This window comes from Solanum dulcamara, chromosome 7 (genome assembly GCF_947179165.1).
Source record: "Solanum dulcamara chromosome 7, daSolDulc1.2, whole genome shotgun sequence".
Taxonomy (NCBI): Eukaryota; Viridiplantae; Streptophyta; class Magnoliopsida; order Solanales; family Solanaceae; genus Solanum; species Solanum dulcamara.
In genome coordinates, this window is record NC_077243.1 from 3,027,332 (window position 1) to 3,041,952 (window position 14,621).

Sequence of the window (14,621 nt, forward strand, 5' to 3'; positions counted from 1 at the left end):
TTATCCACATAATTTTCCCAAATAATTAAACAGGGGAAATAATAGTTTTTGGATTTTGTGCTTTTCAGGCCCGCTTGATGGCACAACCCCAATTAATAGCTTACGTTATGGACTTGTTGACTTTAATTTTTTTTTTAAAAGTATTTTTATTTGGAAGGATTACATAAAGGAAAAAGAGCATTTATATCCAAAAAATAAATAAATTTACTCTTAAATGTCCCATTACTTTTATACATTTTTTTAATTTTAAAATGACATAGGTTTATTTTAAAATTTGCGCGTTGACATCCACTTTATATGATACCGATAGGGTATTAATATACCAACGGAGTATCACAGAGGATTAAGTTCAATCCTATATGATATTGATATGGTATCAACATACCAACAGAGTATCACAAAGAATATATTTTCTACTAATCTAGAGCTTAATAAATAAGATTTTGACTTGAATAATTTTCTCTTAATTGTTTCATTTTTATTTCTTAAAAAAAAGTCCAATCATATATGATGCTGACATGGTATCAATATACCGATAGAGTATCATAGAGAATTAAGGTCAGACTACCGTTATGGTATCAATATACCGATGGAGTATCACAAAGGATTAATTCATAGCAGTGATGTTGACATCATGAACGAAATAAGAAAGAAGAAAGTGGGTAAGAAGATAAATAGTTTGGGTCATGGGTTCATTAAGGGTAAATAGGTTGGGTTGGATCCAATTTGTGTAAATAACTTTACAATTGGGTATATTTTGTGTAGTTTTTCCTTACACAAATCTCTCAATGTTAAGAGTTAATTACATTTTATCCCTACTCTTTTTTAAATTATAAAAATCCCTTAAATTTGGTGGAATTCGGATACATTTCAAAACATCCTGATACATTGCGTAAGTGATGTATCCGACTGATACATCACGTAAAGTGATGTATCCTACGTTCTGAAGTGATGTATCTGAGAATAGGAGAGACTAGGAATTTTTGTAATTTTTCAATTCATAGAAAATTTTAGAAAATATCGTAAAATAAGTTGTGCATTTATGTAATTATTACTTTTTATTTTACTCTTAATGACATGCTTAAGATTGTAGATTTTAAAAATCTTATAATTACAAAATATTATAACATGTTTAAGATTATAAATTTTTTAAAAATATTTTTGTTCTTAAGTTCCGTATTAGATATTGAAAATTATTGAAACTCTCTTTTGAACAATATAAAAGACCAAAACCTTTCTACTATTACAAGTTATCAATCATGGGAATAAATAGTGTAATAGGATTTTTACATTATTAATATGATTTATCTTTTTATAAGAAGTTATCGTTCTATTTTTAGATTACCATATATGACTTGATAGAAAATGTTACCTAATGAACGCCAACGTTATGTCAACATAGAATTTTACTTTTGTTCATTAATAGAGTATTTTTCTTGTTATTCAATATGTATTACTATTTGTTGTTTCATTTTGCTTTGTAGGTTGTTATTTTGTTGTCATATCTCTTTTTCTTGTCATATTTTTTCGAAAATTTCTCTTTTTAGCCGAGTGTTTATAGAAATAATCTATTTACCTCACAAAGCTACAAAGATAAAGATAAAATCTGCATATATTCTATCCTCCTTAAAATTCACTTATGCGACTAGACTGGATATATTGTTATCGTACATTAATAGAACCAAAATTAAAGTAATGAGAGGATAGGGGACAAACCTTCTCCTCCTACTGTGTTGGGAGCAGGTGAAGACAATAGACCTCAGCGGCTGAGGCCTTTTCTTTCGGAAGTGGCAATCGGACTTTGAATTTTTGAATGCCTTATTCTAACTACTATAATGCAATAACTCTTGTCGGTTTCACCTTAATTTCATCGACCCAATTACAATGTTTTTTTAAAAAACATCGATTCTCCATAAACTTGGATTTATGTAGTTTATAATACCACTGCTAGTCATTTGAAAGTAGTAGGTGAAAATTTAGACAATCATCCTAGTAGTTGGTGTTCAGTATGCAACATTTTGAGTAAAAGTTAGTATCACTTTATTGTCACAATTAAGTATACATATGTACACTTAATTAAAACCGATGTTAGACGACACACTTCGTTCAAAGGTATTATAGCCTAGCATAAGAGTATATTCTGTGTGCAAACAAAGTCTCGTATTGATGGTTGAAAGGAAAAAAAATGATGAATACTGTGAATGGTGAGAGGTTTTTCAGGAAAAACCGTGTAGACTTGAACCAAAGCAAACAATATCACACTGTATTATTAAGAGTGTTCTGGGACCGTTATTAGGCCAAAACTGATATCGAGTCAATGATTTGGCACTTGGCAGGACAAGTATGAAGATGGCGCAGTGTGGCATAAGGCCAGGCTTAGCATCTTTGCTTGTCTATGAGCCAGTTTACCACATTTACCCATAGCTTTATAGATGGTGTGCAAACTATAAGGTGTTTGAATACTCTTAATGCTGTGAGGCTTTTGGGGGAAAATCGTACGAATTTGATTCAAAGCAAACAATATCACGCCATATTAAGAGTATATTTGGACCGTTTTAGCCCAACAGAGTCTTCTGGTCCAATTCTTGGTACTTAATTGATCTCTCCCCAATCCCTTCTGAATATTGCTGAGTCAAGAAACAGATAGAAAGAGACATCCAATTGAAACTCCTATGAACAGGTCATTCATATATGACAACGTTTTAATCAAATACTACACCAAATAATTGTTTTTTACACTATTTTAGGTTTTCTATTGGAACATATAGACACACAATCTAGGCTATAATCTCCAACACATATTCTCATGTCATGTTGCTTATTGTTCCATTAAATTCAAAAACATAATCAAATGAACCTAACTTAATTAAACTCTACTGATATATATCTTGTCATTACAACATAAATACTACTCATTCACATTGCTCTAGCCTGTAGAACTAGTCAAGTTAGAGTTGATGTGGTGTTTGAGTGCACCAGAAATCTAAAAAATATATTGGTGTTTCCTAGTGACTTGCCATTTGTAACATTGAATGTATATAAGGGGCAACAGAATGTATACATCCAAATTATATTGATCACATCATTCTGAAAACGTCGTCTACATAGTACAACTATATAAAATCGTCCATGTCTTGACATAATTCGTTCATATTTTATGATTTACAGTCGATACAACCAACACCGCCTGCAATAATTAAAATTTTCATTCTGTATTTATAATTTTATAGACAGAGGAATATCATTTTCCTCTAGTCCGTTTGTGACAATTCAAAGATACCTTCTCATTTTATACCCTCAGCAGTTCAAGACACTAAGCTTAGAGACAGAACACCTTACTATGAACTTTTGATTCCAATTTCGACCAAACAAATTCAAGAATGAAGCCACCAGCAACTCACCCAAATGACGGTATTAGAACACGAAGAAAACCATCATCAAGGGGCCATCCAAGATTTGTTGGCGTTCGACAAAGGCCATCAGGAAGATGGGTAGCAGAGATCAAAGATTCTTTACAAAAGGTGAGGCTATGGCTTGGTACTTTTGATACTGCTGAGGATGCTGCAAGGGCTTATGATCAAGCTGCTCGCACGTTAAGAGGGGCTAATGCTCGTACAAATTTTGAACTACCCGTGTCTGATTCCCACCAAGGTAGTAGTATTCTTGAAAATTCTGAGCCTTTTAACTTTGAAGAAGCCTGCAGAACAGAGGAACCTGAAAATGGTCTTGTTGGTGCACTTAAAGCTAAACTCTTTAACAGCAAGAATTCAAGATCTTTCATTCAAGCTTATGCCTCTAATTCAACTTCCCAATTAACATCCAAAATTAAACCATCAGTACCCTCACTTGAAATCAAGAAAACATCCTTACAAGCTGAGAAATTACCTAAAAGAGATCATGACCATACACATGGTAAGAATTATTCTCATAACTTGTTCAGAGGAAATCACAATCTTGATTACATAAGCCTCATGAGGAGCGATTATCAGCCCATGATCTCATCGTCACAATGTCAATATAATCAGTGGTATAGTGGGACAAATTCAGAAATAATGTGGGCTAACGAGCAAGGACGATTACCATGGGGAGAATCACAAATGAGTCGAGTCCACGATGAGGTTTCATTTAGTACTACTACAAATAATAACATTAACAGTAACATATTTGGTGGTGGTAATAGTACTACTGCTACTTGTAAGTGGCCAGTTTCAGTTAGTGAACCAACGGTTGATTTGCCTACATTTGGGGAAGTAGATGTTTTAAATGGGCCAATAATGATGCCCCATATGAATGGATTAACACAAACAGCTTCAGTTCCAACTGAACAACAGCTGCTGCAGTTTGAAAATGGGTTTTGGGGTGCTGGTGACAATGCAGCTTGGGATCCTTTCCTTTTATCATCTGTGCTGGGATAATTACTAGCACTTGCATAGTTGTGTGAGAGAGTTTAGGATTTATGCTTTGATAGACATCAGAGTTAATAGAATTCTTTATTCTTTTTAGGGTTCTTTAATGTCAGTCTTCTTTTTTCACCTCTTCTGGGGTGAGCTCACAACCTTTTTGTCAATCCCAAAAACGTCAGATTGGAGGTAGAAGGTGCTTACCATTCGAGCAATCCCTCTTGTCAGTTCTTTAATGTATCGTTTACACTGTTTGTTACTATTTTATGATATTACTTATTACTAATAACAAAGCCTCACAGAGTGTTAAGGGATTATTTGTGTTTAATGTTTTTTTTACCGTATTTCTGTGACTTGAAATTAAATCAGTGCTCCAACTAAAAATATTGTTGAAACTAGAAAGTGGAAACAAAGGTAGATATATAGTCTTGTGGGAAGATTTTTGTGTACTTGAAGTGAGCATTACATTGCCAACGCCTAAAAGTATACGCAATAGCAGCCATAAATCCATCATGTATTTTAAATTATACCTGATATAATAAAAATATGTAATAACAATACATAGGTTAAACATCAAACGTCATCTTTTCCTCAAATCCATCATCACAACACCCTTTAAATTCTATTAAATTTTAAAAAAATAAACCCAAATTTTAAATTTTACCCTGTATATCCCATTTCTAGTACAAAAAAAGCTCTCGATAAAAATAATGTGTTATTGGTCCTTGTATTACAATTCCTACATAGTTTCTTTTAACCAATCGATCCCAATGTCAGGATGACGATGGTCCCTCTCTTCACGAAGCTACAACATGCATGCAGACTTGGACAGTCTGCATTTTATTTTGCGGCTTAAATTACTTTGACCATCAACCTTCTTCCCAGTCTATGTCATCTTCTTCATCGTTGTCGTCTTCCAAAGCATCTGCTTGAACATTCAAGTCCACATTGAGATTTCCAGTTGTAGTATTACCTGAAACATACCCAATGTAAACATGGAAGTTAAACTTCAAAACTAAACAAATCAAACACGACCTATAAATTGAAAGTGGAAATGAAGAAGCAGGACTCGAGAGAGAGAGGAAAGAAGAATCAGGGCCTAAAGAATTGGGACACAGACAAAATTTAGCAGCGTTCATCACATGTAGAACAGAGGATCTTCTAAGATCTTATAGTTGGTATGACGTGTTAATTTGTTCTGCTTGTCCAAAGTGTATCTACGAAGACTACTATTTTCTAGAAAGTGCATGACACATGTCACTCATAGCACTACACATGTCATAACGTAAAGAACACTTAAAAATCATCAGACCACCCATTGCCACTCCCTCACGCATTACCGCCAGGAAAGATTCCATATGGAAAGAAAAAGAAATTTCAAGTTTCTGCATTTAGTTACTCTAATTTGATGATAGATACTCTATCATCAAATTATAGTCAGTGTAGGCAGCAACATGAGCACTGGCTATAAATTTCAGGAAATACGCCATATAGTATGCTATGAATTCTGGTTGCTGAGGGAACTGATCAACATATCCACCCAAGGACATAACATGGTTAGAACAAGAAACGAACACGCATGTCTCTCTTTTGCTCGTAGTTGGTAAACGAAGAAACCTATCTTCCTTGACCTAAAGCATATCTTTTTACATTAATTACTGGAACAGATAAACAAGAGTAGTTGCTCAGTTTACAGGACCAACTTCTATAAACCCCGCAGAACTTGCATGGCATTTGCAATCAACTTCGGTTATTGAGTAACTAGACTTCCAAAAAAAATAACATTCTAGAAAGTCAAGGCTCGAGTTACTCTGGAACCTTGAGCATTCTCAAACAGAATTATCCATATCTCTCCTCTCTTGTATGGCTTCCCAGATGGCTTATGTCAATCACCCTCTGAAATTTTTGGCCATATATTTCAGTTCTCAGCTTTCGTAGACTAGTTGTTTTATTCAAAGAGGACAGAAAATTATTTATGTAATCACTTTCTTGGCATCTCTATGATGTAAGTGTATAAAATGAGTATGTTATTCAGAACAATAGGCGTTGTGCGTATGTGCCTAAGCTCTTTCAGATTAATTCGTGAAAGATGTTAAAAGTTGTTAGCATACTTTGACAAGTTCCATTTTCTACAATGTTCTTAATGTTCCTTTTATTTTTAAAAATCTTTTGATAACCAAAGAAATCTCCCTTGTGTTTGCTGGCCCAACCCCAGTGGGCCCATAGGTTCGGAACTGGGGGGAATATAGGCCAACCCCTCTACCCTGCTCCCTCTTAAGTCTTAAGTACCACACTTCGTGTTAGCGATAATTTTTCAGAATAAATATTTAACAATTAGGAGAAGTGGTGTCCTCCCTGTTGAAGAAAACATAGTGGAGGAAACTTTGGAATTTGTGGGAAACCCAAAAATAAAAAAAGGCCAACACTTCAAGCAGCTAAACCCCACAGGTTCTGATGCACAAAGTATATTACTTTGATCCATTTGTTCCATTTATGGCTCTCTACATTTTATAAGAGGACTCAAAGAAAGGATTTGCATAATAAAGTCTCTTTTATGGTAGCACCATGAATGGCGCATAGCAAAGCAGTGCACAGTACAACACCAGCAACTCCCATCAATGTATAAGGTAAGGAGCTGAACCTCATGATGTAGCAAGCTAATAACTTCAATTACTAGCAGTCTAGCACCTCCATTATCAACTTCTTTGAACTGTTCTCCTATCCTCAATCACTTAAGAGATTGAAGTATATGGGCAATATAAAGTTACCTGCAGGTGGGGCCTCCTCCCATTCAACATCCTCTCCTTCGTCGTCCTCTTCGCGTTTGGATTTCATGCCAACTTGGCGCTCAGTAGAGGTGTTATACACTCCATCTGTAGTTGATGTTTCCGGCAACATTTTGGTAGCTTCTTCTTGCTCTCTTTGCCGCTTGAACAGAGCCTCATAATATGCCTTAACATATTCATCCTACCAAAACCAAGAAAAAAAGAAGGCATTAAAGCATCAATATACAGCATATAGAGAATTCAAGCAAGAAAGGAAGGGGCAGAAAAAAGAAGGGCAGGAAGAGGTAAGTAACCATACAAAAGGAAATGAGCTTAACCTGTATATTTTTCACATCCTCAATTTCTATGGACTTCTTGTCATCAGATGATCCAGCTGCAGCAGAAGTACCTTCCATATTCGACTCTTGTTTGACCTCTCCACGCTGCTCCTTTGTAAGATTCATTCCCTCCTTTATCATCCATGGAGGCAAAACTTTCATTGGTGTAGCTGCAACCTCAGATTTGATATCTCCTTTTTCCTCAAGACCAGAGAAAGCAACTTCAACCTGCAATCAACAGCAAAAAGTGGTTTAAATTCATAGACACAATAGTTTCAGGGTGTATTTCACTCAACCAACATCCTACATAACTTGGGCACTATTTTCCCCATCAAATTTGCAAGGAAAGACAACAATATTTTATTGAAAGCATTCAGAGCAATTGCTACATATTGTATTATTGAGACAAAACAGTTGCTAAAGGATAAACACAGACTCAAGTTATCAGTGAGAAGGAAACAGAAGTTTGTATATAGGATGAACAAATAACCAAGACGTTCACAGGCACAAAAGGGAGAAAACTTCCAATGTAGCACTAAAAGGAGGGCGGTTAAAATGGCTGTTCTCAAGATTTGATCAGAAGACTACCTAACACAAAGCAAAAGCTTAGGTGTGCAACCTCACTGTATTGACTAGTGCATTAAAATCCAGTTCAGATTGGTGAGTGTGTGTTGGAAAAATCCATGTACATGCAGGGGTAGTAACTATGATGCATGAGCATGAATATACACCAAAATCACTGCATCAAGAAGCATCAGAAGCAACTAGAAACGCATAATGATGAGCTTCAAAGTAAAAAATTGTAACAACAGTATTTCTTTTTTCCTTTTCCAGTTGGGCAAAAGAACCTTTGTCTCCCCTACAAACGGCATAGGTGTTCCACCAAATCCAAGTCCTTGACCTGACTTTGAGTCATTTGCATTATCTCCATTTGCACCTCGGGCCACAGCATTGGCTCGCACTTCCCATGCTTGAAGGCTTCCAAATTCAGGAGCAGGTAAGTCTTTTACTCTGGCAAGTTGATCCATCAATGGTTTGAGTTGTGCCTACAATTCTTTTAGTTTTCACTAAAACTGAACCAGATGCACAGGAAAGAGATAGTAAAAACAAGTCAACTGTTCTCAGATATCCAAGGATTACAATAAGAGAAAAAGGAAAGGAGGAAGCGGTTCTTAACAATTCACCAATTGTTATAGTGATCAAAACAGTGAGGGGCTATAGCTCATCCAAAAGAAAAATAAATAATCCAAGAAAAGTAGTAAAACTAAAAAGGAAACAGTTAAAATTTTCCCAACTAGTTCGCAGATTGAGGAGTAGTTGATTGATTGTAGTAGAAAATCTCTTTTCAAACTAGATGACAAGACCCGATCTCTCATTAAGAAATTCTTTCAAAGCTACCAAAAAAATCATGTCCTATTAAAACCGAAAGATAAAATCAAATTCCTTCAGGCCAAAAGAAAGATATAGAGAAGCATGCAATTTGGCAGAGAGAGAGAGAAACAGAGAGGGACTTCACCAATTCAACCAAAATGAAAACAGAACTTCATAGATCTGTCTTATGAACATCCTCTTTTTTACCAAGTAATCAGATTATATACTTTTTTGATCAAGTAAAGTAATCAGATTATATACTTTAAGAAAGGGCACAAAACACCCTTATCTCATTTAGAATTAAAAAGCATGATTGTATTAAAATTTAAGTATGATGTTTACCTAAAGTACAAGGCAACTATGGGTCTTAGTCAAATCAATCTCACAACACCCGATCTTCAATGTTTCTAGAGTTCTAGGGATCTCACGGGTGCACCAAAAAAGAGATAAGGGATAAGAGGCTATTCCTCAGTTGTACAAAATCATTTTCTATTTCTCAAAAGCTCTCCTATCTCTATCTTCATACGATCCAGTTGAACATTACTTCTTTGACCGAGCCTGTTAACATCCTTACACAGCCAAGGCATAGATTGTACAGCAGTTCACTAATTCATTGAAGAATAAACGCCAAATTAAGTTTCATTGGCTCTCTAGTTCTCTTCACTATCGCGGTCTAGATGGCTAGCTAGTAGTCTCAAAGCACACTTGCCCTCACAGGAATGCAAAACTTAGTTATCCAAGCGAAACTACAGCAATGTGCTAACGCTTGTGTGTGCTAAGTAAATTTAAATAGATACTATCTGGAATTCTTCTTATTCTCTTGCTAGCTTTTTGATTCCACAAATCTTTCATCAAGCTTTTAAGGTATACTCTGAAGTCAACACTTTTCCTCTTTAAAAAGTTTTTCCTTTTTCCCTTTCCAAAGACACTGTCAATACTTCAACTTTTCCAAACACAACTCTTTCTGTACGACTCAACAAGCAACCCCAACAATGATGACTGAGGGAAAAGAGATGTCCTAGACATATATCCATAGTTAATGAACCACTTATTTTCCATTGAATCAAAATGCCTGAAGGGATGTCACATCCAAGGAACCTTTTTATTATTCAACTGTACAACATCAGAGATGGTGTCTATAAAAACCCCTCCAGTAACAGTGATAGCAAAGAGAATAGACAGCTTTAAATTGCACTCACTCCATATTTTTTTAATGAATGTATTTTCATTAAATTAGGAAAGTCTCCTGTATGCAAGTATACCAAAAAAAAAGTAGAGAACCTACACAACAATATGGTGCTCTATCTCAGGTTTCTATCCGAGGGATCTCATAGTGCAATGTGCACCAAGGCTTTAAGAAAGAAAAACTTTTGACACATACCAACCGTACACTTAAAAAAAATTTGATAGAGCAAAAGTACATTTCAAACATCCAATGACACTAGGCATGCCATTAAAGGTAGAATTGGAAGTTTTAAGTTATAGAATTCCCAAATATGGAAAAGTGCCATTTTTTAACAAACTAAAATAGAACTGAGTTCCATATAAAATAGAACATCAGGAGTATATCATAATTGTGAAAACAAAATCGATCTTTTGACGTGGGAAACAGCAAGCACAATGCTTTGTTCAAAAGTTCAGAATCAGAGACAGTACATCTATTGATATGGTTAGTAATAGTTGTACCGAAAACCTGAGAAGAGAGGATACCCTAAAACGGGAGAATATCCATTAGGCATCAATATGCAGGTCACACTCTCATGTTATACACCTAAGGACTCTCTGTTACCAACCAAACCAAGAATATGAAAAGCCTAAAGCTGTTTAAGTCGCATAAATTATTAAATCCACATTGATCTTGAAAACATGCAAGACAACAAAAAAATTGACATATTTAAATGAATAGTGTAAGATGAACATAAGTTCCTTTAAGATGAACATAAGTTAATAGCAAACAGCATAATTTAGTAACTGTGGACATTGAAAATGCATGAAGTAACAAGAGCAAACTAGCAAAGATGTATAGAATAGTATGCTAAAAACAGTTCACTGACTTCTTTTTGTATATGTGTGTATATATCTACCCAAGGACCTGGAGCAATAAGACGCTTAAAAAACCACTGCACTATAGAGTTCGTTGTAGTTGCTCTCTCAGTCTCACTCTTGCTCTTGCTTCATTTACCATATTCTCAACACAAAACACCCCAACCCGAGAGCCACCAGTATTACATGACCAAATGAGTGAATATAATTTAACAGAGAAAGCACCTTATATATCAACCTCCAACAAGAAAAACAAAAATAGAACACCCTAAAACATAACACAGAAAGAAGACAAACCTCCACCCTATGAAGCATGTCTTCCAACTTTTCGCGGCGGCGTCTCCTATCATTGTCATCTCCATCGGTGGTTCCTTGAGAAGCTAGCTTGTCGCTCTCTGCCACTAGTTCCCCATTGCAACTTTCACAGTGGAAGTACTCATCCTCAGGAGAGATCAGCCGCAATGCATCCAACGCAGTATATCTGAATTCGCATATTTAAGGGAAATCCTGAGTTTGTCATGAGATGCATAGCTATCAAAAAGCCAAAACTCAGCAGCAGTATTGAAGGCAGAACCTTTTCCCACAGTTGGGACATATGTACTCCTGCACTGTGTTTTTGTTATCCAGCTCATCTCTTAACTTTTTCTTCATTCGGTGCAGTCTGTACCTCACGACATCATATATCTGCAGAATTTAAAATGCCCCTTGAATCTTTAACTTTCGTGAAAGAACCAATATAGTTAAATATCAATGATATCCAAGATGCATGAGAAGTTATCCCTGCTCAACAATCATGTTTGTGCTAGTACCATAATAAGCAGAGTGTTGTTACTATAGATTACTTAAGTCTCTCGTGCCTCTTGGTTGGTTGTCTATCAGTCAAGTCAGGAAATGCTATGACTAGAAGTATCAGAATACTTCAACAAATCTACATAAAGTTGGTAAATCAGATATTTGGGGTGGGAACCTGTGCATAGTCCAGGCAGCAATAAGAATGAGTATGCATCTTTATTTTGTCATCTCCTTCTTTCCCATTCTGCAGGCCATCAACAGTAGCTGCAACTGCAGAATTGTATACTTTTGCACCCTTTGCTCCCTATAACAAAAGATTGTTAAAGAACGAATGACATATTATTTTTGCACAAAAATTGCAGGCAAAATCTGATGTTAGTAGTATGTGATAATAACAGACGAATATTCAATTAAATCGCATCCTTCTAACCCATCAGTTTTGGCAAGAGAAGGAGGGTATAGTTGGTTGCACATTAGCAACTACTTAGTTGGGGGGGGGGGGGGGGGGGGGATATGCCGCCATTCATTAAAACGCCAATAGTTTGTCGCACATTGCAATTAAGTTAATGAGGGTTGAGGTTTAAAAAATATGAGCACACAGAAGACAAAATGCTGCTACTTTGTATTTGTAACTGAAAATTTCCTCTTCCTTGTTGTCATAACGCATTTGCCTAACAGGTCCCAATGTTTTAAGCCATGGACCATGGTACCAAAGAACAAATAAAATTTCCTTAAAAAATAAACTTGAAGGAATATTCTCGTGAAGGAGAACTAGTAATGCATAAGGTAATTACAAAATAGGATTCATTTTTTTAATGGTTCATGATAACAAAATATGAAATTTTTTAAGCTAGATTAAGCGAATAGATGAGCTTCGTAAGACTGAGCTTCACCCTTGGCTTCCTTATTGTTTGTTTGTGTTGGTAGGTAACCAAAGAAAATTATGTAACAATATCATGTTTTTTAGATAAGATATTGCTTGAATTAATTACATCAAAGATCTACCATATTCTCAAAGTGGCATAAAGAGACACAACTTCGTGTGCACCTTACATCCATATGGTTACCAAACAGCAAATTTCTCACATCTTCCTCTTTACTTAGTGTGCACAGGAATTTATGTAAAATGGATCCAATTGCTAAGTTAAGGAAACAGACAGTGCTGCTTCAGCTATCTAAAGTCTGGGACACTCTCACTGTTGAAACTAAGCCTTTTTATAGGGTAGCAAAAAGGGCTAAATCTTCCAAAAATTAAATCATATGTAAAGGAAAAGGGCAGGGGGTAAAGTAAATCATCTTTAATGGCAAGGAGCATAAAACAACCTCTTTCCTATGGTCCCGTGTTATGAGCTTTTCTTCTTCAAAGAACCTCAAGGTGCGGCGTAGTTGCTTGGTGTGCAACTTCAAGTCCTTTGCCAAGTCTTCTTCCCTCACCCATTGCCGCCTGAAAATAATGATTTTCAATACACGCATATACTGCTCCATACAATGCAGTTTGTGGTTGTGTGGGTGAATTGTGCAGAAAATAACTGCAAAAATAATGTTGTATGTTTTCCTCTGATAACCTTGTGAGTGCGTCTAGAATCACCACTGCAATTCCTCGATTGTCACTTCTACCGGACTTGGGCTGATTGTCACCTTTAGTTGTAATGTCATCATAGAAAGCTCTTGCCGCAAGTTTCACTAACCTATCCAATAAATAACAAGAAACCGAAGCTGAACAAATAGAGAGACAATGAAAAATCGAAGTTGGCGAATTCATCACAAAGTTTACCTATTGAATGGCTCAATACTCATCTGGATGAATTAAATCCGAACGTTCATACAGTGAGACGTGAAAACTGATCCTCAAATCCCTAAATTATCGCCAAGATTTGATGTCACTGTTCAAATTAGTGCGGAGGGGATCGGCGCCGGAGAGAGAGGAGATGGTGGAATGCTTGTTAAATCCTTTCTGAGGATTTGGAGTACTTATTTATAAACAAAGATTGCCAAACCCCCCAATTATTTCCCTGTATCTCCGCGTGCCTTGACCGACTTTCCAAATTTTCACTTCACACCCTAATTTCTTTCTTTTGAGGGAGAGGGGTTTAGAAGAGTTAAAAAGTTGTGAAACAAATACTCATTAATAATGAGTAATATCTATATTACTTTGTCATATTTCATTTTGAAAGTGATTTTTTGTGTAATATTATTTGAAATTAGGTATTATTTATATCTTGATTTCATTTTTTACAACTTTTTTAATGAATTTATCATAAAGAGCATGCAAAGTTCAATATAAACAAATAAACATGAATATATTATATGTAACTAATATGCATAATCACAAAAGAGAAGCAATGAAATTAATATTACAAGTCATATATAATCTAACACAAAATAGTAATTCCTAACTTGTTTGCTCCAACTGCTACAAAAGTAAGTAAAAGAGGAAATGCTAATCATACTAATGATCAAAATAAAATTTTCAGGAATCCACAAGGCTTGTTATGTGTAGAGACATTTTATATGAAAAGGTATTGATCCATATGTTAGCATTGTTGAACTTGAACCAATTTCATTATTCATTATAGGTAACATTGTCCAATTTGAACCAATCTTATTATTAGCCATAAGTTGCATTGTCGAAGTTGAACCAATTTCATTATCCGTCATAGGTTGCATTATCGAATTTGAACCAATTTCATAATTTGTCAATCAATTTTTTGTCTCATTCATCATAGAATAATTTAGATTGTCAAATGACAATCATCGATAGTAAGAAGATCACTATCCATCCTTGTTCCCATTGAATTTACACCACTAATTGAAATAATTAATTGAAAAAAGTTGTTGTAATCGAGGAAAGAATTCACATAAGAAATGGGACACATAGTACTTTTGGCTTAAGTTATTGTTGCTTGTGAGCT

The 14,621-nt window shown here is 35.4% G+C and overlaps 1 protein-coding gene across 2 annotated transcripts; it reads right to left on the bottom strand.

Annotated features, from left to right (window-relative positions):
• Positions 1–4,966: 4,966 nt before the first annotated feature.
• LOC129894037 (uncharacterized) lies at positions 4,967–13,773 on the bottom strand. Of its 2 annotated transcripts, XM_055969529.1 has the most exons (10): positions 13,484–13,773; positions 13,275–13,397; positions 13,033–13,153; positions 11,885–12,013; positions 11,492–11,601; positions 11,215–11,398; positions 8,352–8,549; positions 7,504–7,731; positions 7,169–7,367; positions 4,967–5,373 (listed from the first exon to the last, which is right to left on the bottom strand). In XM_055969529.1, exons 1-10 carry the CDS (start codon positions 13,504–13,506, stop codon positions 5,270–5,272), a joined length of 1,419 nt encoding a protein of 472 aa, XP_055825504.1. In that variant the 5' UTR covers positions 13,507–13,773; the 3' UTR covers positions 4,967–5,269. The 2 variants fall into 2 exon arrangements, with proteins under 2 accessions (XP_055825504.1, XP_055825505.1); XM_055969530.1 differs by lacking the exon at positions 8,352–8,549.
• Positions 13,774–14,621: the final 848 nt, after the last annotated feature.

Coding starts and splice junctions, on each gene's coding strand:
- LOC129894037 (XM_055969529.1), bottom strand. CDS start 13,506: ATGAGTATTGAGCCATTCAATAG. Junction 13,398..13,483: donor AGTATTGAGCCATTCAATAG/GTAAACTTTGTG, acceptor TTTATTGGATAG/GTTAGTGAAACTTGCGGCAA. Junction 7,732..8,351: donor CGTTTGTAGGGGAGACAAAG/GTTCTTTTGCCC, acceptor TGTTGATTGCAG/GTTGAAGTTGCTTTCTCTGG.